The following is a 20,260-nucleotide window of genomic DNA, read 5'->3' on the forward strand; positions in this document are numbered from 1 at the left end:
GCAGTTGAAGCGCCTGAGCGCGCGACGTTTTTGGTAATTCAAATCACTGTCAAAATTCGAAAGGCGTGCAACATAACATGATGCAGATGTTTGCATCTTGGTGGGTAACAAAAAAAGCAATAATACAATCAGAGGTTGGACAATACAATTCTTGACTATGTCAAATAGGAACACTGCGTAAGACACGCATCACAAAGAATGGCTGTCCTCACGGAAAAGGTCAAGTAGCCTAGCTATCTTCATTTTCATGCGCCCTGAGGACGGACTTTCTCACGCGTAAATAATGCCCGTGCAACCTCCTCTGCCGTACGTTGTTTCATCAGCGTTTCTTGTAAATTATTTGTCTAATTCGAATTTTTACATGGACGACAATTTGCTGAAAAACAAACATGTAAATAGCGTTATCAAAAATGTACCCTAAATGTCTATCAGAGCAATGAAATATGGTGGAAGAGAGGAAAAAATCTAGTAAAATGAGCAAACGTACAACATAAACTGAAAAAAAAATGCCGCCTACAAAGCGCGGAACTACAATGAATCGACGTACATATTGGCATAGCATAAGCATGAAATAGTTATGTAGGTACATTATTTTTTAAGTATAATCTTCATATCTTCAGCTGTACTTGATGGAGATGAAATAAAAGACTATTGATTCATTACATATCCTTTTTTTTTAATTCAGGTTTCATACAGTGATGTTTTCGAGTTTGTTGCTAGCTGTGCCGTGGTTAGGCCTTTCAATGAATGGTTTCTGAAGGTGGTACCATTTGAAAGCAGCCAAACGAACGAAACTACTAAACTGGTACATTTAAATGGTAGTTCGACTTCGTTAAGGCCAGCATATTTTAGCCATACACTCGATCATAGATAGCTTTACCAATGGTTGCATGACAAAGCAAGGTGTCTGTATTCCATCAATCTTTCAAAAATCTCGTCCTTCGTCTAAAATGCATCATCCTTTAAAGCCTACATTAGAAGCCATGTGTCACCGTGACAATTTGATGTCAACTTTCGTGAAGTGAATAGTAAATAAATAAAATGCAATCAACAAAAATAAATAAATGGAGTTATTGCGGAATAAATAATATAAATTTGGTAAATGGATGAAACGAATAAACTATATTACAATGCACAAAGCGAGCAGCTGCGCCGTAAGAAAAGAAGCAAAGAAAGGCCAAAACGAGGTCGCCAATCGCACAGATATGAAACGCAGGGCGAACATCTAGAAAGACTCATTTCCGAGTCACGGCCTCAAATCCGCTTCCAGGAATGAATGTGGCGAGATTAGGAAGTCGTCTCAAATCTGCAATGATTCAGCCGGCCGCTTAGTGTGACTGGTTTCGACGTCGTCTCTATCTCAGCTATGAATAAGCCTTGCCGTTTCTCTGATCACTCGGAAGGTGATAGCGGTCAACTTCATGACGAACATGTGATAGATACATCCCACTATCAGCGGGTATCCACCAAGCTTTGCGGTAACAAGAGCTTTGCTGTACGCCTAGTTTATTTTCCATTTTTCTTTCTTATCTGGCGGCCCCCGTTGACCTATCTTAAGGACTAGCAGCGGCGTGTCATATCGGAACCGAACGTACGACACATCAAATCTACATCTAAACTCTTCCCCTGCAATTTTTGTTCCCATTTCCTTGATGCAGTATGGCGGCGCTTATCGAATTCTTGATGCCAGAAATTCCAGATCACCCGCCATTTTTGTCCCCCCAAAAAAACTTTTTATCTCGGCAAAATGATTTGCAGCTATGACCAAAGCGAATTCCATCTCTATCTGTTGACAAAAAAAAAAGACAAGCAGAAAAAGTGGCAGACGAGCGCCTATAAAAACTGCGGCCAGGTCCTTGCCGTCCACAGTTCGACCGTCTCCAAGACATCCGAAGCACCATGGATCCCCGAACACTCGTCTCCCTGCTCGTCGTCTGCGCCGTGGCCTGCATAAGTGGTGAGTTTTTCAGTTTTTCAATATGTACATACTTCTTCGAGCTACGCCGTGCAAGTCTTGCCAAGGGACATGCGCTTGCGTTTGTGCACAAGCAAGGCTGCGTCGCCATTCACTTAAAATGGTGATCCCGGAGTCCTGTTCGGTGTAATAATAATTGGTTTTTTTGGGGGGAAAGGAAATGGCGCAGTTTCTGTCTTATATATCGTTGGACACCTGAACCGCGCCGTAAGGGAAGGGATTAAGGCTGGAGTGAAAGAAGAAAGGAAGACAGAGGTGCCGTAGTGGAGGGCTCCGGAATAATTTCGACCACCAGGGGATCTTTAACTTGCACTGACATCGCACAGCACACGGGCGCCTTAGCGTTTTTCCTCCATAAAAACGCAGCCGCCGCGGTCGGGTTCGAACCCGGGAACTCCGGATCAGTAGTCGAGCGCCCTAACCACTGAGCCACGTTATGAATTTCAATCGAGTTGGGGAGGAGTCTTTTAACGCAATTTTCTCGGGAATAAATGCTGTTTTTGCTGCCCGACAAGCGTCACCAAGAGCCATAGAATCGATTTACATTCGCATCTTTTTCTCCTCCGTCTGCAGCGGCCACGTCTCTGTACCCGTTCAAGCCGTACTGCCTGGCGTGTGTGCCTCGCAACTGCGGAAGGCCGCGCAGTCCGTGGGACATGCTGCCCGGCCGCACCTACGGGGGTGTCAACTCCACACGAGGACGCTACCCGTGGCACGTGAGTATACGGAAGACGCGTTGCAGACGCTGTGCTTGCGTTCTGGTACTGCCACAGGAGCGTTGCTTTTTTAATGCGTTAGCATTAGAACCTTCATGTCGGCAATATCCATCCGTCCGTCCTTCTGAAGCCTCGGTTGGCAGATGGCAAAATGGGGAGACAGATATTTCCATCTCCACTTTCGGGGGAGACGGTGAGCGGAAAGAAGAAGAGAGGGTGGGGTGGTAAAAAGGATAAAAAGCAAAGTCTGCCCTTTCCGCTTTCAGGGGAAAGAGAGGAAAAGTGGAAGCAAGAGGTAGAGAAGGCTGGAGGGAAATTAGTTTATGGGATATAACGTCCCAAATCGACTCAGGCTATGAGAGACGTCCTAGGGAAGGGCTCTGGAAATTTCCACCACCTGGGGATCTTTAACGTGCACTGACATCGCACAGCACGCGAGCGCGTTTTGCGTTTCGCCTCCATCGAAATGCGGCCGCCGCGGCCAGTTCGGCCCCATGGGTGGCGGGTGGGAGAGGGAGGACCGGGGGTACGGTGTTTCACATGGCGGCAGGGGCTGCACCGTTTGGGGGGAACAATAGTGGTAAAGCATACTCTGCCCCATCAATCGCATTGATCGTCTATACATTTTTCAGGACGATCAACATTGTGAAAGGGAACAACTAGTTACTATTTTGACGATTATTACTCTTTCCACTTAAGTTCGGACTTCGCTCGTCGACGCCTGTCAACCAGTCTTCCTAAGAGAGTACCGCCTTCATTGCGATCTCACAAGTAGCCAGAAGGCTAGGTAAATAAAAATTGGCCTTCTAAGGAAGACTTCGTTACCCCTTCCATGTGGCTGAAAAGGGTATCATAAGGCCTGTACACAAAATGTGGAGCTCCTATCTAATGTACTGGTTCTATTTTACAAAAGAAGGGGAAGAGCTATAGAGGTCACAAGCTTAGCAGCAAGGCACCGATGGTGACTGAATTTAGGAGGGTTCACCTTGTGCAGGTGACCTACATCTAATTTGAGGAAGGCGCGGTAATATAAAACGATGACTCCAAAGCGATGAAACCACCTTCTGAGCAAGTGTCCGTAATTATTTCCCACGAGTTCAAAGTCGGCACGAGTGGGTTACAACTTATCTGCAACACTCCGTGAATTTCTAATCCCGCAGGCCATCATCTACGCCGACGGTCAACCGATCGGTGGCGGCGCTCTCGTCTCCTGCAACTTTGTCCTGACCACGGCCTACATCGTCCAGGAGTAAGTGTCCACACCACGCGATGTATTTCTGCGAAATCGCCAGAAAAAAAAAAATAAACTGCGAAATCGCAGTTCTCTGTACTCATGTTAGCAGTGACAAAAAAGCAATATGTTTGGGGCAGTCTCCGCGGCCGAAAAACCACTTAATTTTGCGTGGGACGGTCCAGACAATGAACAGTAGTGCCCGTGTGTGTTTCTAATTGAATTTCCCGCCCTTTCCAGCTTCCGTCCAACACAGTTGCAAGTAAAGCTTGGCAAGAACGACCTGGACACGGAATCTCCCACGGAGCGCACCTATGCCGTACGTATATGTACAGAGACGTTGCCGCGTGCCCGACGTCATGACTTTTCTTTCGGAGCGGAAAAAGTGCATACGGAATGACTGCGTATCACATATTGGATTCGCAGAGAAGGTTCACTTTTCTAAATGTTTTCTGGCATATTTGGTAGGGCCGACAGCTTGAAGGGCACTGCATTCCCTCTGCATGCTGTGTATTTTTGGCAGGTTGTTAATTGCTAGCCAGTGAACTCCAAGCTAAATGCTCACCCATCTGCACTATAGCTACGCCCACCTGACTAGGCCACCGTTGTCGCTTCTTTTTAACTTATTTAATTATTCAGCCTATATCGGCTTCTCATTTCTCGACGTTCTCTGCTCCTTGCGTAATCCCGGCCCTCGTGCATTTCAATTTCGTTATCTGGATTGAAGAGCTGCTTCAGAGCAGTTAGAATATTCTTCAAATAGCATAAGTCATCCCGAACCACATGAAACACTCTAAACAAGAAGATGCCGGCTAAAGGCTGGCGCAACTTTACCACATCTTCCTTTGCCTTCCTACTGCTTTACAGCGCAAACTTCTAAAACAGATGAGACGAGGAGAAGGATGAAAAACATTTTTGTTTCCGTGCTCTGCCTCAGCATGATCACTTGAGGAGAAGGGTTAACTTCGGGAGCCGGTCGACATGAAACGAGGAAAGCCTAACTCTACTGACCAACGTTTCGACGAGAACATTCGTCTTCGTCTGGGCCTTTAGTCTTTCTTCTTTATTTGCGCGTTCATGACACTACACGCTTCGTCATTTTCTGTGGCCGCCACAATTTCTAACTTGATTGATTCATTGATATATTGATTGAAACCTTTATTGAGCCTGAATTTATGGTTACTTGCTTTCTTATAATTTCTTCCTCTCAGACTCTGTTTCATGGTGCATATGTTCTAACCAAGGTTTCTTCTCCCTTTCCCCCTCCTGCCGATGACGTCGACGTACGGCAGGTCTACCAGCGCGTGCTGCACCCCCGCTGGGACCGCGAGCAGGACCTTTACAGCTACGACCTGGCTCTGCTGCAGCTGGAACGGGAGGTGGACTTCTCATCGGCCAACGGCTTCATCAACACCATCTGCCTGCCCGAGCCCCGCGTTGACGCCCGCGGATGGCTCACGCTGACTGGCTTCGGATACGACCAGGAAGGCAAGCCCTAGCCTGCGCTTTCTTTCTTCTCAGTCAGATTAGATTAGATTAGACGTCATACTGAGGAGAGCACAGCGGGCTATCAAGAAAAAAAGAATTACTTCCCAAAGGGGGACAATGGATTGCTAATTACGTACGATAAAGCGATAGCATAGACGCTTGCGATAGACACCCATGCCATCGACACCGATAGTGTGATCCACTCCCATAGGCACCCTAACATGTGTTGGTTAGCGGTTAGACTCCTGACCAATGGATGGCACAAGTTTCGACAAGCAGATCTGTGCTAAATCTCACGCAGATTCGAACGCGATCAGTCCACACTTGTGTGACAATTCAGGGGCCCACATTTTTTTTGCCCCAGAAACCGCCGCCTCATCGGATGTGACAGCGATAAAACAATATCGAGTAAACGTCTCAACAGGCTCCTGATGCTATCACATAAAAAGTAACGATACGGTTAACGTTTTAGCAGAGAAACAGAAAGCCACGGATAAGTGTACCGTTCGAGGTATAGTTACTGATAGTTCAGCGGAAATAAAAAAAATGAAATCAGCTTGGACAAGGCGTGCAATTCCGGAGGACAGATAGCCGATGCTCTGTTAGGGTAGCGGGATAAATTTTAATGGAGGAAAGCGTAGCCGTCGGTGTCAGACAGTCAGATACGGAGAGGTTTGGTTTAGGGGGGGTTTAACGTCCCAAAGTGACTCAGGCTATGAGGGACGCCGTAGTGAAGGGCTCCGGAAATTTCGGCCACCAGGGTTTCTTCAATGTGCACTGACATCGCGCAGTACACGGGCCTCTAGAATTTCGCCTCCATCGAAATTCGACCGCCGCGGCCGGGATCGAACCCGCGTCTTTCGGGTTAGCAGCCGAGCGCCATAACCGCTGAGCCACCGGGGCGGCTAGCTCTGTTGAAACGATTGTGCTAAGGTGTCCGTCCGCGGTTTCGCTTTTCGCATTCCAGTTGTCGTTGCAATGCTTTCTCTTTGCGCAACCGAAAGCAGAATTGCTGCTCTATCTGGAAAGCCGTCACTGCTATTGGAGCTGGCCTCGAGCCCCCGAAGGGCGGAATCTGTGGGGCGTCGGGGCGTCGTACGTGGCGTCCTGCACGCTGAGCGGGAGACAGCCTTCATGTGCCTCAACATTTGTGCTCTTGTCCTTGCAGGCCGACGCAACAACATCATGCAAGAGGTGAACATTGAGAAGCTGCCCAACGACCAGTGCCCCCTGTTCAAGAACAAGCCGTACGCATTCTGCGGAATCGGGAAGAAAGCTGGACTCTGCACGGTACGTATACACCGAGCTGTTCGAGTGTGTACGATACTGAGGGACGGCAGAAATGCCTTACTCTGCGCAATGTTCGCTGTCCGCAGTTCCTCCAAACTTTGCTGCAAGGTGCTTTTGAAATGAAAGCTTGGACCTTCTATCCTTTCACAATGCGCTCTTGTGTGCAAAGTAGCAATGTGCCCGGAATGCGCATGCGTCGTCCGTATACGCCTGGCTGGCCTCAGTTTCTTTTGTCGTTCATCCTTTTGCCACAGTTTAAAAGGTAGTTTTAAAGGCTCCCGTATCAGTGTATTACAACCACGGGGATGTTAACGTGCAGTCTTTGTCAAAATATACATGCCAAGGGGTTTGATTCCAAGCCGTGTAGCGCGGCACTTGAGCACATTTAACAGTCCTTAACTTGGGAGGGCTGAGGACTTAAATTCCTCCTTCGTTCTTTAGATTAGGGTCCGTGAGTATGCAAGAGGAGATGTTCTGCAGGGCTCAGGAGCAGACCCCGTGGGCTGTATACTTTTGACAAAGACTGCACCTTATCCCAGAGAAATGCACTTACATCCAAGAAACCAGCCATAAACAATGGAAATGAATGATAAGGCGTGGCAAATTGGCCATGTTCTTTATGGTTAACCTATATCTCATCTCTTTTTCTCTCTTCTTTATGGTTAACCTATATCTCATCTCTTTTTCTCTCTTCAGGGTGACCGCGGATCGCCCGTCGTGCAGATGTCCCCGACCGGCGAGTTCACTCTGGTGGGCGTCGCCAACGACTACCAGTGCCAGTCCGGGAGCACCGACGTATACACCCAGATCTCGTACTTCCTCAAGTTCATCTGCAACATCCCCGTCGAGGTCTAGCCTTGTGCTATTCACGCCTGCACTCTTTCACCGCATCATCGTCATGCAACTGCGTCACCACTTTTCCTGTACATACGCGTCGCACGAGAACATTTGCCTGTCTACCTCAACCCATTAATTGGTGAACGAAGTGATAGATTGGACTTTTGTTTTCAATAAAGATCACATTGTACTTTACCGAATTCGTTCTTACCTCGTTACGGGCTTTTGCTCTGCCTCAGTCGGTATGGGGCTGACGTCACACTAGAGGGTCAAGTGCGCAGATGATGTGCTAACCCCTTGCATGTAACGCTTGCGCAGTAAAGGGCATAAAATCAGCAACTCACTGCTGCAGTAGCAGTTGACATTTGCTTAATAAAAGAAAATATTTTAGTCCCTCTGAGCAAACGGTCTGACAACAACTTTGAAGATGTGATGTCCGTGGCGGCCGCTATGGAAGGTGCCGGTTAGAATGACGTGATCTGATAAAATTTTGCCATATCAGTACGGTCTGTATTTTGTTCGCAGAATCACGGCTCGCTTTCAAGAGGCGTTTCCTAAATGGCTTCCAGCACTGTTAGCAAGAATGTGCGGAAGAATAGTGTGGTTGTCGCTTTCGCTTTGGAGCCACGCTATAATCAACGGTCTACGAACGTAGCAGACGACTCACGAGCGTGACGTCAGGCTGACTGTGTTCGAAGTCACGCAAACCCATGTTCACGCTTACTCTGGTTAAGATTGTACGTGTCTGGGCCGCCAGATGAAGCACCTGTGGCGGACTGCGGTAATCGGACGTCACCCATTTAAAAGAAATTGCTTATCAAATATTTCAACTTTTTTGCCCTATTCTACTACCATTAGATAATCGAACTCATACACCAGTGCAAACCTAAGAAAAATCAAGTCCTTGCCAGCTGCGATGGGCATCCTCTGTAACGGTTCTGCTATCTTGATATATCTAAGATTTTCTGCAATTTTTTAAAAATAGGCTCTTTCAGTTGAGTTTTATGCGCACGCTCAAGAATGCCTACTTTAATTGCATGAAATCAAATATTCAGCTTAGCCGATATTTCGCATAATGCTATACTAGGTCATCGAACAGTCTCGATTCGTTTATATCAGACCGCGCTTTCACAAATTGATAGGATTATCTTTCTGCCCTTTTTAATTTCCAGTTTGGTATACGTACGCGCTTGGCAGCATCATGGCAACTGCGCCTCGCTCTCTGAAGCAGTTTTCTAACCAACGCATGCAATATAATACTGTCGTAAATACATGCAACGGCTGCGCGCTCACAAGCACATGAATAAAATGTCCAGTGTATGTTCAAATCACACATTCGGATTGTTACGCAAAAAATTTTGTCACGCAACAGCAAATCGTAATAAGGGAATAATAACACATTACCCAAGCGCAGCCTTATGGCTACAAAGGAGAGTAGCTTTTCTTAGTGGGAAGAAAAATTCGCTACTATCTATTTACTCCACCCAGGGGATTTCCTCTAAACATTGGACCAGCACCGTTCCCAGTTCGAATTTATTATCATTTCGCTCTCGCCCTACCATTTGCTAGCCGTCGTCATTAGCTCACTAGGTAGAATGACTACCTCGTTAAGGCTGTGGTCCCGAGTTAGAGCCCCATACCAGTGAGAATTTTTATACAACTAGGAAGTTTCTGTGGAAGCTGTCTAACTTTTCTTACAGCCGTATGGCTGCTCTTGGGTGGATGCTAATGAGTAAATACTCTTTCATTACAAATATACTCCACCGTAGGGATTTCCCTAAACACTACACCAACAACATCAAATTATTCTATGCAAATACAGGTGAAATGTAGCAAAAATTGCGGACCGCCGCAATTGCAATCTTTGTGTGTTGTTCTTCACTGCGGGAAGAGCCTATAGTCCCGCTAAGTTTCGCAGAGCAAACAGACAGGCCTAGGGCGCAGTGGGTATTACGAGCTGTAAAAGTGCTATCGCTGTAGGCCAACGCCTCATATCTGCAGGCCTCTGTAACAGCTGATTTGCCCTGTTCGCCAGCGCGGAGTTAAAAGCACGGCGCGCAGCCATTTCCTGCTCAGAGAGACCTCGCTCTTCCACCTTCAGACGACTTCCCGTCAGAGATCGACAATGGGAAAGGTCACGAAGGAAGTGGTAAACAGTCCGAATGTCTGGAAATCCGCCTCTCCGTTTAGGTAAGAAATAATCCTATATTTCAAGATGTCTGTCGTGGCTCGTTACTGATCAGTTCAACCACCGCAGGTACAGAAAGCCTGCTTTGGTACAGCCATACAAATGGATTGAACTGCAACCACCGAGCGTGCACCCGTGATAATATCTGATCGAAGCTAGCAGTTTTTAAGTTACCTTGTGCTGGTTACGTATCAACAAATTCTCTTCTGAAGCGAGTATTTTGAAACGCGCGCGTCCCTAAAACGACCAGAAAAAAAAGAAAGGGCATTTTTTGTTGATACAATATCCATAAGACTGAAACAACTTTCATGCCAACTCTGTTTGTTCTCAATTAAGCGAGATTTTTTGCAGCGCTGTTTCAATTCTATCGCGGCAAAAAGAAGCAACATCTGTTGCGTTGTGCCTCGAAAGCGAAATTGATTCCAACGGTTTCCCGTAGTGTTGGCCGGCAACACTGGGAGAGCTAGCAGCGGTCTGCTGCAGCGTCGCTTGTTTACGTGGAGGCCGTTCGCACTCTCCCGTACAGACATTCTACACTTGAAAATCCTCGACAAAAAGCCTTGACGGCCGTTTATCTCCGGTCTAACGTCTTCGTGCGGCAACGCCCTCGAGTCGCCAAGGGTACAGACGTAGAGGTATTTGCAGAGCTGTTATCGCCCTCGCGTGGCTGCAGAGAAGGCGCGCTTCGGAAGCTTCGAGAATACACACCGTGCATGCTCGCCGCATTTGTGTCGCGACAGCTTCGCCCCAGTATCTTGGTTAGAAATATGTCGAAGGTGACGAGAGAAGTTATAAGTTCGGAGCATGCTCCCAAGGCCTTGGGACCTTACAGGTGGGTTATTTGTTTACTTCCTGCAATCGCAGAGCTCTAGGACTGCTCGTTTCTAATAGAGATTCTGCAGAGATGTACGGTGATGACAGTATCCGAAATAGATCGCTATGCGTTTCAGCGTATTCTGTGAACGAAGAAACGGCGTGGTTGTGTTGCTCAGCTCCAGCAATGTAGTGAATGCATTCTAGGTGGCACGCATCACGCTGTCCTGAAAACATAATTCGAAAGCAAAGTTGTATGTCTAAACATCAGAAGCTTCTAATACCGCATGCATGCAACCGCATGTATACATCTACTTCAGTAATGTAATTGTGCTTGTTATCCCCGTTGGTTGTTGTAATGTATTGGAGCTTACCTTAAACGTTGCTGTATTTGCTTTCGTGCGAAGTCTTTCAGTGCCACTGATGTTTCGTATTTTACTTTTAGTGGGGGAAAGAAAGACTTGCATTCGAAATTTCTGTTTAGTTACCTTGTGTGCTCAGCACTCCCTAACCTGTTTACATATTTTTAGTTATGCTTGATGCGCCATTTCTTCAAATACCATCAGTTTGTATTATTTTTCAGTTCGTAGGTCTATGTGCATTGTATAAATGCTGAAACGTAAATGCATTTCTCACATAAAGGAATCTTTTTTGACTAGCTGTTTGATTTGTGTCTGGGTAAAAGATTAGTATCATTGAATATCCTCGTAATATAGGTGAGATTGTTTGAGGACAAAGTTCACTTATTCTGATGGAATGCACTCTACAATCTTCTTGCAGCCAAGCCATCCGTGCTGGCGACACCATGTATGTGTCTGGCCAGATTGGCGTGGACCCAAAAACTGGCAAGCTGGTTGAAGGTGGAATCACAGCTGAGACCAGACAGGCAAGTGTTTGCTCCTTTTGTTGCACTGGATGATCGTTGATGCACAGGTTGCCATTACTGTGGAAGCATGATTCACCTCTGGAGTCACAGCATGCTAGTATGTGCCAAAACACAGGTCCACCTTTATTTATAGCATGCAGAACTAAAGCAAGTACTCCAACAAAAAGGAGCCTTTGAGCAATGCAAGTGCAGGTGCTGAAGAGCTGCGGCCATCCTATGGCATGATTGATGGTACACAGCATGAACCATAAAAGCATTTGGGCACACCGCATGGCAACTCATTGTTGAAGCGTTTTTCAGTTGCATAATTTTGTAGGAGGTAAAGGTTTCACAGTGCCCCTTGTTGAGTTTGTCATCATGTTGCCTCTGTATAGGCCCTGACAAACCTGAGCAAAGTCTTGGAAGCTGGGCGAATGTCTCTGAAATGTGGTAAGCTCAGATGTCCTTTCATCAGTGAATGCTCCTGTCATATAACATGCCTTCTGTTTCTTCTTCAGTTGCAAAATGCACGGTCTACCTTGGGGACATGAAGGACTTTCAGGAAATGAACAAAGTCTACACTGAATGTGAGCACTCTTATTTAAGTTCTGTGTATTGTTTGGTAGAAAAGGCAGCAAACCACTGCTTCTCTGTCCTTTTGAAGCAGCAACCACTGCTGTGCAAATAGTACAGTTATTAGCATCATGTGAGTAAACTAAAGCAGTGCTTGACGAATTGACGCAGTTTCCAGTGATATAAACAGTTACAATAAGACTGGCTGCATTGACATGGAGTAGGGTTGATTATCGAACTATTGTTGGTTAATCAGGCATATTTTAGGTGAATATCAAACTTGTTTTCTTCAGCGAAGATATATATGTGTTTTTTTTTTTATTACAGAACATGCTGAAAATTGAAATGATTGGCAATAATTGGTTTTTTTTTTTTATCAGTGTGTGCATGTTCGCTCAGAGCGAGGCCAAGTTTGAAATTGTGGGGAAAGCAGTGTAGTTACAGGTCATGAATAGCCAGATTGCAATTAAAACAAGATTTTACCTGCACACTGTGCAAGCAAGATCTTACCCACATCCAGTAGGATTTTTTATTTGTAACTGAAAGTGTTCTGTGCAGGCTGTCATGCAAGACTGCTAACTAGCTTGTTCGGTCAGGAGCAATAGTAGCTGTAGGATAGTACTTGTAAAAGGCTTTTTTATTAAAAGTAGAGAAAAAGTGTTGTAGCATGGACATTGCGGCAACTACTGAGTGTGGTGTGGTTCGTTTTGCTAGTCTTCACAGAGAAACAGCCAGCTCGAGCTGCATTCCAAGTGGCCAGGCTTCCTCTGGTGAGTATATCCATCCCAGCTATCACCATTGTTATGCGACGTTGTATTTATTACATAGCAATGCAAAAGCTGGGGGGACGTAGGGGGTTTGTTGGTGTGGTTGAATGAAATGCAAACTCACTCTTTTTCAGCACCATTTATCATTGTATCGCACAGGTGTGGCTCAAGCTTGAGTGGCAGGCATACAGCTATAGCATGCTAGAAAAGTTTACATTGTGATGTATTACCTTACAGGGGCATAAAGCAGAACCTTGCTTGTATTTTACTCTTTTTACTGCTAATTCAGCTGTCCCAGTCTTTCAAGTTTTCTCACCCAAAGCTGAAACAGATATGTTGCCACAGTGCTTGCTTATTTCTTGCCCTTTTTCTACACCAAAAGTGATTGGTTTGTAGTAAAAGTGAAACCAAAAATTAGTTATCGCCATCATATTCTTTCATACGCAATAAACATTGCATTCCTACAGCTGCTGGTGCCCCAGCAAAGTAGGTCATACCAAGCGGAACTTGCTCAGCCATCTGCAAACAGGATATCCACTCCCTGTTTTACTGTGTTCACAGACACTCTGAACCCCCACTGCTACACTAAACTGTCCCATTCAAAAGCTATTGACAATATGATGGTACCATTACGGAACAAAGCTCCTCCAAAAGTTTGTCTTATGTAATGCTGGCCCTATAGCAAAAAAATTTAGTGGAGAGCATTGTGTCCAGGCAATCATGTAGTGCAGAATTGTCACTTTCATTGCTAGGAATGCATAAATCGGAAAAAAAAAAGAGTGAGCCAAAAATACTTGGAATCAGGCTTGTGGCTAATTTTCCACACGCAGTGGTGGCAAATGCTTCTCCATTTAAGTTTCGCCAAAGCCGCAGCAGTACGAATGCAGGCACGAGACAAAGTAATTCCAATAGTGCTGCCTTATGTAGCCGGTCTTTGTTCACGCATGAGTGGCCATGTTTGACCTGTGGTTGTAGTGCATGCTATTCTGAGTCTTGTTTACAAGAGATGGCATGCATATACAGCTATGTGGCGCTTGTAGTCATTCCAGGTCCAGAGGTATTTGCGTTGGGGTGCAGAGCTGTTTCTATCATTGAAAGGATTTAAACCTTTGTTACGTTTTGCGCCAGCAGACACTCTAGAGTTTGAATTGTTTCTTAAAAGTAGTTTAAAAGTGTGGTTGATATGAAAAGTTCACTAATATTTGTCTGCAATAAAGTGACTTAAAAAAAAAAAAGAAATTCAAACTTTTCTAGTGAAACTGAGAGACTGCAATGTTCGGCACATGTGCAGATGAAATTGTTCATTGGTCTTGCTTTGGGTTCATCATGTCATGGTGGGCCTCCAAGGGATGTTGAATTTGACGCTTTAGTATACCATCTCTAAGGTGCATATCTTTCCTATTTGTTTGTGTTTCCTTTCTGTAGAATGCTGCAGTGGAGATTGAGGCTATTGCTGTGGACTGCCAATAACCACTCACCACACTGGACTTAACACATGCCCAGAAAACCCTCATGATACTGCCATTGCTCTTGTCTCAAAGTCTTTTCTATTTTTGGAGTGGGAGTATTTTCAAAATAAAGCTTGCTTTTCAATGAAAAAGCTTTGTGTTCATTTGTGGAGCGGTGGTTCCCCCCCCCCCCCCCTTTTTAAGTGGAGCTAACGGAAAAATAAAAAAAAAAAACATTGTACAATGATGCCACTGTGCCTTTACTGCCCCCTCCAAGAGTTGTCCATAAATCCATCCCTGATACTTTCCAAGTCCACACATAACTTGCATGGAAGAAGTATTTAGTATAACGTGGGTAATCGTTGGGAAAATTTGATTTCTTTGAGGTGTTGCTTGCAGGCATAATGTATGAGTGTACTGTATTGAGAAATACACATACATAATGTGCAAGTTTATGGCAGGCTTGTTTGTGGCAACTTCATGGAAGAATGCCACGGAAAGACTTGTTTAGGTCAATTTAATGAGACGCTGCTACATTTTTTGGCGATCAGTTTTGCCTTTTAGTATCTCGCTAACTCGTATGTTCTCATTTTCATGAACTTGAGTCGACTGTTTCTAATCGCTCCATATCCATGACTGTGTGGTAGCTAGGCAGCCCGTGCAGTATCATGAAATAGAGAGCAGTGCCTTTCAGGCCCACAGCAAAATCAACAGTGCTTGCTGCCCCTCATCCCTCCCCATAAAAAAATATATTTAAAGAAAGGAAATCTATTTGCAGGGTTTCACCATGGCTTCTAGCTGGCCCGCCTGCCTTTTTTTTTTCCCCGTAAACCAAAGCACCAAACAACATCCTTCTAGGCCTCTCCCTGAGTACGAGAGAGATGCCCGCACAGGTTCCACGAGCACAATTGCTTAGTTTGCGATGTCTGCAGAAGGAGAGGACACCGCCTGTTACACTCTCATGCTTTTCCACGGGAGAGCATTCACCCACCTGAGCCGATGTTTAATGTGGAGTGGATGGGCAGTAGAGCTTCAGTCCTTCCACTTCACTGGGAGAGGGAGAGAAGGGTTTAGTAACGGGAAGGGTGAAGCGGTCTACGGGGAGACCATGCTGCTTGGAAAGGAAGGTGAGGGGAGAGCACCATGACGTCACGGGCGCCATGATGGTGTACTGATGTATAGCTTCCACAGTGCACACCGGAGCAGGTGCGCGACAAGTGGATTAGACCTGACTTTCACCGAGGTTCACCGACATGGCGGTCGCTATCTGTTATACACGGCGCCATGCGTAAGCGTCCACAGTACTATGCAGCTACAGTAGCGGATGTTCAGTATTTTCCATCGCAATGTAATCATCGCGATATCCGCTCTCAGGGATAGCTAAACTTTTGCACTCCCCCCGAGTCGTCTCCAAGCGTTTCTCTGGGGCTGGGATGCATGTAACGGCACATGTCGTTATCCTGCTTCATATCGAAATTTTCAGATGCGCTGCTCGCATTAAATTGTCTCGGTATAGTCGCCCTCCTTTGGATCAAATACGCAAGTGCTGATGACTAAATTTAGGTGCAAATTTCTTCATCAAGTTTATTGTATGACACGTATTTGCTCCCGCATCGTGCAGTCTGCTAGAGCGGCTCCGGCTGCTCATTCTTCTTACGCTTACTGTATTGAAAGTGTTTGAGCGCTGTGTAAAAAGCGCGAGTAATCGAAATGGCCGCAACAGGAGACGATGTTTCGAAAATACCGCGCCAATTAGCACTCCCCCCCCACCCTACCTCTTATTAGCCGTCGACATGACGCGGTTTTTTTGTTTTTCCGGTTATTCCGCGGATTTGTTTTAGACTGCAAAGAAAACTTTGAGAATACGCCTACAAATGGCAGAAATTGTACATTTCGAATTTTTTTTTTTTTACACTATACAACTCTCTGGCTAAAATCGAGTTCTCCAATAATGTATGTCTGTGCTTTCCAACAGTGTAAAGTAATATATAGTAATACGTGTGCTTGCTCTGCGTGGCTGCTGATAATGGAGAGTTTCAAATTAATTCGCAAATCGTAGCATAGTTTTCTAGGCCATTATTTCTTTCTTTCCTTTGTTTCATTGTTATTTTTTTTCACGATATGTCAGCTGCAGGAGCAGGTGTTCTATAGAGTTTTTTTGTTACTCGTGAATCCGCTTATCAGTTCAATCGCATGAGCGCAGAAATACAATACTCGAATGAATGGCTGCATCGCAGGATGACTGCGCCGTGTGCGTCGGTTAAAACTAAAGAGGTCTGCGTAACAGTTGAGCCGATATTGCTCGCTGTGGCTTCGTTAGCAGATTGCACCTGCTGGTGCCACGGAAACGGGGCCTGACGTGATTTTCTTGTTTGTTTATTTTTTGCAGGATGCCCGCGTTGAGATCGAAGCTATCGCTGTCGACACGGAGGGGAATTTGGGCGCTGCAGCACGGCGTGCTAGGCTGTAGTCGCAGTTGGCACGCCGAGGATAAGCATAAAAACACCAAAGAACTGCACAAATGAGATTAACAAGTAAATATGCTGCGATGTCCAGAACTCTGTCGTTGGTTTGTCGTGCATGGTATCGAACCTTGTATTAGTATCGGGACAAGCCTGCTCAGAGCAAGACTGCGGGGTGCAGTTCGCTTGTTATATTTTAAGAGCGTTACTTCTTATTCTGGGTCCTGCTACCACCTCCCTTCGGCGTGAAAATTTCTCAATCCAAGGAATTCAAGATGGCGGCCCCCATGGTAAATCGATATAGCAACCCAATTGGTGATTGATTGGTGACGTCATTAGTATATCGAATTGGTGATTGATTGGTGATGTCACTGATATATCCAACTGGTGATTGAATGGCGACGTCACTTATAAATCCAAGATGTAAAATTCGTATTTTCATTGGTGTACCTGACTTTAATCTCATTCATATCAGTTCTAGTAAACCAAACAGAAAACTCGTTACTTCAACGTCTTCCAGACCGTGGCGACATCTTTTTTTTTAAACTCTTCATACATTGTGCGCACCTTCAGCATTCGGTCCTAGCAGGGGCCAACAACAAACAAAGCATTCACCAAAGTGATAGGCGAGAGGTGGGGGAGGGGGTGGGTAAAGTTTTGTGGTCGTGTCTATTTGTCTTGCAGGTAGTAGGGAATAATATGAAAAATATGCGCCCCCTACCCCATGTCCCGGGCCACGCAGTCGTAATTTAAATGATTTCTTGCACAAATGCAGGGTCACTGCATTTTCACATAAGAAGTAGTTACCGCATACATAGTCGCCAGTGCTCTTATTTCCACTTTACTTATACATTTATTTTATCATTCACTCTTATTTTTGATTTTCCATCAGGTCATAGCTGTCTACGACAAATTTCTGTTCTGCATTCATCATACATGAACGCATGATTGTCCAAAAGAAAATTAAGGAAAAATAAAAATAAACAAGACTCAAGAAAACAAAATTATTTCACTTGCTAAACATACGTTAAATGAGTATAGACACCAGCTTTTTGGTTGCGTGTTTTCTCTTTTGTAATGATGTGGAAGACAACATACATGAATCAGCACGTAATATTCGTCTACGACCGCTAAATAATGCATAATTGAATTTCTTTTCTCACTTGTTTCTGTTTCAACAGACATCGCTCGGCTCTTGGAACCGAAACTTGCAATGATATTTGGCGTGCATTAACCAAATAAACGATCCACAATCTCCATGTTTCGGAAACTGTCCTCATACGGAGCAGTCCACGAAGGAATAACGTAACGGGCTTGTTATAAGTAAATATTTGCGCTACTATTCCATTTTTATGAGCCAGATTAATAAGTTCCTTACCTTAAGTAAGAAAGATGCCTGGAAGGGGCCAATGGCACTCGCGATTGCACTCAATGCATGCGGCTTTGTTCATTCTGGGCCCATTCTGAAGAATGACAAGACCGTGGCGTGCCTGTATAGTGGCACTGACACCAGTCGAGTCTGTTGACAGTCCCATATAACTGTGCCCATATATTCGTGACTCCATGTTTAGCCATACTTCAGCTTTACTCTCGACGTGACAACGAAATGAAGAGATGAACATGCAGCCCTAACTTCGTATTTCATCCACCAGATGCCGGAAATTGCTAGGATTTTTTTCTTTTGCAGAATATGAAAAAAAAATACAGCTACAACAGCCTTTTCTTTACAAGATGGTAATCGTGTAAGAATGGAACTGAAAATATAGATGCGATGCACTTCGTAACCATACACTTTGCGAAAACGCGTCTTGAAACCTTAGGGAACTGGTTCCCGTGGTCTGTTGACAGACTAGCTTGGCGCACCGCGATAATCCGTGAATGAAAACAAATACAAGCAGCTCTGCGTAATTCATTCACTATAAAATGGCTGCCATGGACTGCGGCCACCACTAAGCGTCCCCAGATGGCGGGAGTGGTCAGCCAGAGGCAATGGGCGTTTGCTTTCACGACGCACGAAAAGACGAGTTGATTACCCGCCGCGGTGGCTCAGTGGTTAGGGCGCTCGACTACTGAACCGGAGTTCCCGGGTTCGAACCCGACCGCGGCGGCTGCGTTTTTATGGAGGAAAAACGCTAAGGCCCCCGTGTGCTGTGCGATGTCAGTGCACATTAAAGATCCCCAGGTGGTCGAAATTATTCCGGAGCCCTCCACTACGGCACCTCTTTCTTCCTTTCTTCTTTCACTCCCTCCTTTATCCCTTCCCTTACGGCGCGGTTCAGGTGTCCAACGATATATGAGACAGATACTGCGCCATTTCCTTTCCCCAAAAACCAATTATTATTCGCCTGTTTGTACAGCTGTTTGTACAGAAAGCCCACGACCGCTGAACATATCTTCCTCGAATGTTGGGATCCCATTTTGCTGTTGTCACCTCGCGGAATCGGGTTTTTACCTGTTCCAGCCCTGGATATCTGGTCATGTTACTGGGCCTCCGAAGTGTTTGGGAGCTGCGTATGGCAGTTCGGAATGGTGACGCACATGCTGGTCCTGTGAGGCAGTACTCTACTTGGAGCATTTCATATGTCATAGACATGCGCAATGGCCGATGTGAACCCCTAAGGGTGATGTGTACTGTGGATCAACGAGCAAACTTGAAGCCTTTTTTTAGTGCACACTCCTCCCAGTGTCGGTGGACGTCTTAACGGGGCTCTGAAACACTTTGTGAGGAGAGTGAATAAACTAGCTCAACCGCTGCATTCGGGCGTCATGAACACCTGAGCCAAATAATACAATTCTACATGCAGCAGAGAAATCACAATCGCGCGCTTAAGTTCGCGAGCCCTTTCCGGCGACTTTTTCACGCTCGCGCCCACCTCGCGGTCCCGCGCATGCGGGTTGAGAGATGCCTATTGGTTAGATTCTTTGAGACGTCACGCAGCTACCATGGCCACGGTCTGTCAGCCGCGTCGCTTCGGCGGGTCAGGAAGCTCCGCCCCCCGATGAACTCTCCCTCGTGCCTTGGCAACCGGCGGTGGGGCTGAGTGGGTGTGGCCTGCGAATGATCGCCAATTTTTAGCGTGAAAAAAGTGACGAGAAGAGAGGGAAAGGTGTGAAGGCGCTGAAATTTGAATTTTCATTAAAAATAGCTTCTACAAAACGCATTACAAAAGCTTCCTGCTGGAGGATATTAGTGAAGCGACGTCCTCTACCATCGCAGATGTACAAAACCTTTATTGAGAGTCCCTTAAACATTTCAGATACGGTGTTCTTTCTTGTTTTTAGTGCAAAAGCACTTCTAGCCGCACTCCCAGCTGTGTGAATCTGCGTATGTGCGTGAAGCCTCTGAGGAGCGCATATGACTGGCTCACTCTGTTAGTGGACACCTCAATCGCGCTTTGAGGTAGGTGGCGGTGGACTGCAAAAAACCGTGCTTTCGCACAATATTTCGTGCTTTGCAACGCTAAACCGCCAGCCATTTTCTTTCGCCAAGCGGAAAAAAAATCGTTGGCCTGGAACCACACACTTACTGTCATCCGGGACTGCTGTTAAAGTCTACAGCTGCCTCTGCGGCTACTTCTACAGCTATACTCTCCCGACAAGTTACTCA

At 45.8% G+C, this 20,260-nt stretch overlaps 2 protein-coding genes across 4 annotated transcripts; both read left to right on the forward strand.

Moving 5' to 3' along the window:
• Positions 1-1,839: 1,839 nt before the first annotated feature.
• On the forward strand, positions 1,840-7,725 carry LOC144107053 (transmembrane protease serine 6-like). Its single transcript, XM_077640030.1, has 7 exons — positions 1,840-1,957; positions 2,549-2,691; positions 3,852-3,940; positions 4,163-4,241; positions 5,215-5,410; positions 6,579-6,700; positions 7,397-7,725. Exons 1-7 carry the CDS (start codon positions 1,900-1,902, stop codon positions 7,553-7,555), a joined length of 846 nt encoding a protein of 281 aa, XP_077496156.1. The 5' UTR covers positions 1,840-1,899; the 3' UTR covers positions 7,556-7,725.
• Positions 7,726-9,570: 1,845 nt separating this feature from the next.
• On the forward strand, positions 9,571-16,749 carry LOC144108885 (2-iminobutanoate/2-iminopropanoate deaminase-like). Of its 3 annotated transcripts, none has more exons than XM_077642117.1 (6): positions 9,571-9,727; positions 11,319-11,424; positions 11,799-11,853; positions 11,922-11,990; positions 12,691-12,746; positions 16,581-16,749. In XM_077642117.1, exons 1-6 carry the CDS (start codon positions 9,663-9,665, stop codon positions 16,659-16,661), a joined length of 432 nt encoding a protein of 143 aa, XP_077498243.1. In that variant the 5' UTR covers positions 9,571-9,662; the 3' UTR covers positions 16,662-16,749. The 3 variants fall into 3 exon arrangements, with proteins under 3 accessions (XP_077498243.1, XP_077498241.1, XP_077498242.1); XM_077642115.1 differs by lacking the exon at positions 9,571-9,727 and adding an exon at positions 10,174-10,557; XM_077642116.1 differs by lacking the exons at positions 9,571-9,727; positions 16,581-16,749 and adding exons at positions 10,174-10,557; positions 14,169-14,343.
• The last annotated feature ends 3,511 nt before the right edge of the window (positions 16,750-20,260 follow it).

Source organism: Amblyomma americanum, chromosome 10 (assembly GCF_052857255.1).
Source record: "Amblyomma americanum isolate KBUSLIRL-KWMA chromosome 10, ASM5285725v1, whole genome shotgun sequence".
NCBI classification, from domain to species: Eukaryota; Metazoa; Arthropoda; class Arachnida; order Ixodida; family Ixodidae; genus Amblyomma; species Amblyomma americanum.

What these genes read in the sequence shown, in the direction of transcription:
- LOC144107053 (XM_077640030.1), top strand. Translation starts at nt 1,900, where the DNA reads ATGGATCCCCGAACACTCGTCTCCCTGCTCGTCGTCTGCGCCGTGGCC. An exon ending in ACGGCCTACATCGTCCAGGA is followed by an intron (nt 3,941 to 4,162) that starts GTAAGTGTCCAC and finishes CGCCCTTTCCAG; the next exon opens with CTTCCGTCCAACACAGTTGC. An exon ending in CTTCGGATACGACCAGGAAG is followed by an intron (nt 5,411 to 6,578) that starts GCAAGCCCTAGC and finishes TTGTCCTTGCAG; the next exon opens with GCCGACGCAACAACATCATG.
- LOC144108885 (XM_077642115.1), top strand. Translation starts at nt 10,439, where the DNA reads ATGCTCGCCGCATTTGTGTCGCGACAGCTTCGCCCCAGTATCTTGGTT. An exon ending in GCGAATGTCTCTGAAATGTG is followed by an intron (nt 11,854 to 11,921) that starts GTAAGCTCAGAT and finishes TTTCTTCTTCAG; the next exon opens with TTGCAAAATGCACGGTCTAC. An exon ending in AAGTGGCCAGGCTTCCTCTG is followed by an intron (nt 12,747 to 16,580) that starts GTGAGTATATCC and finishes TATTTTTTGCAG; the next exon opens with GATGCCCGCGTTGAGATCGA.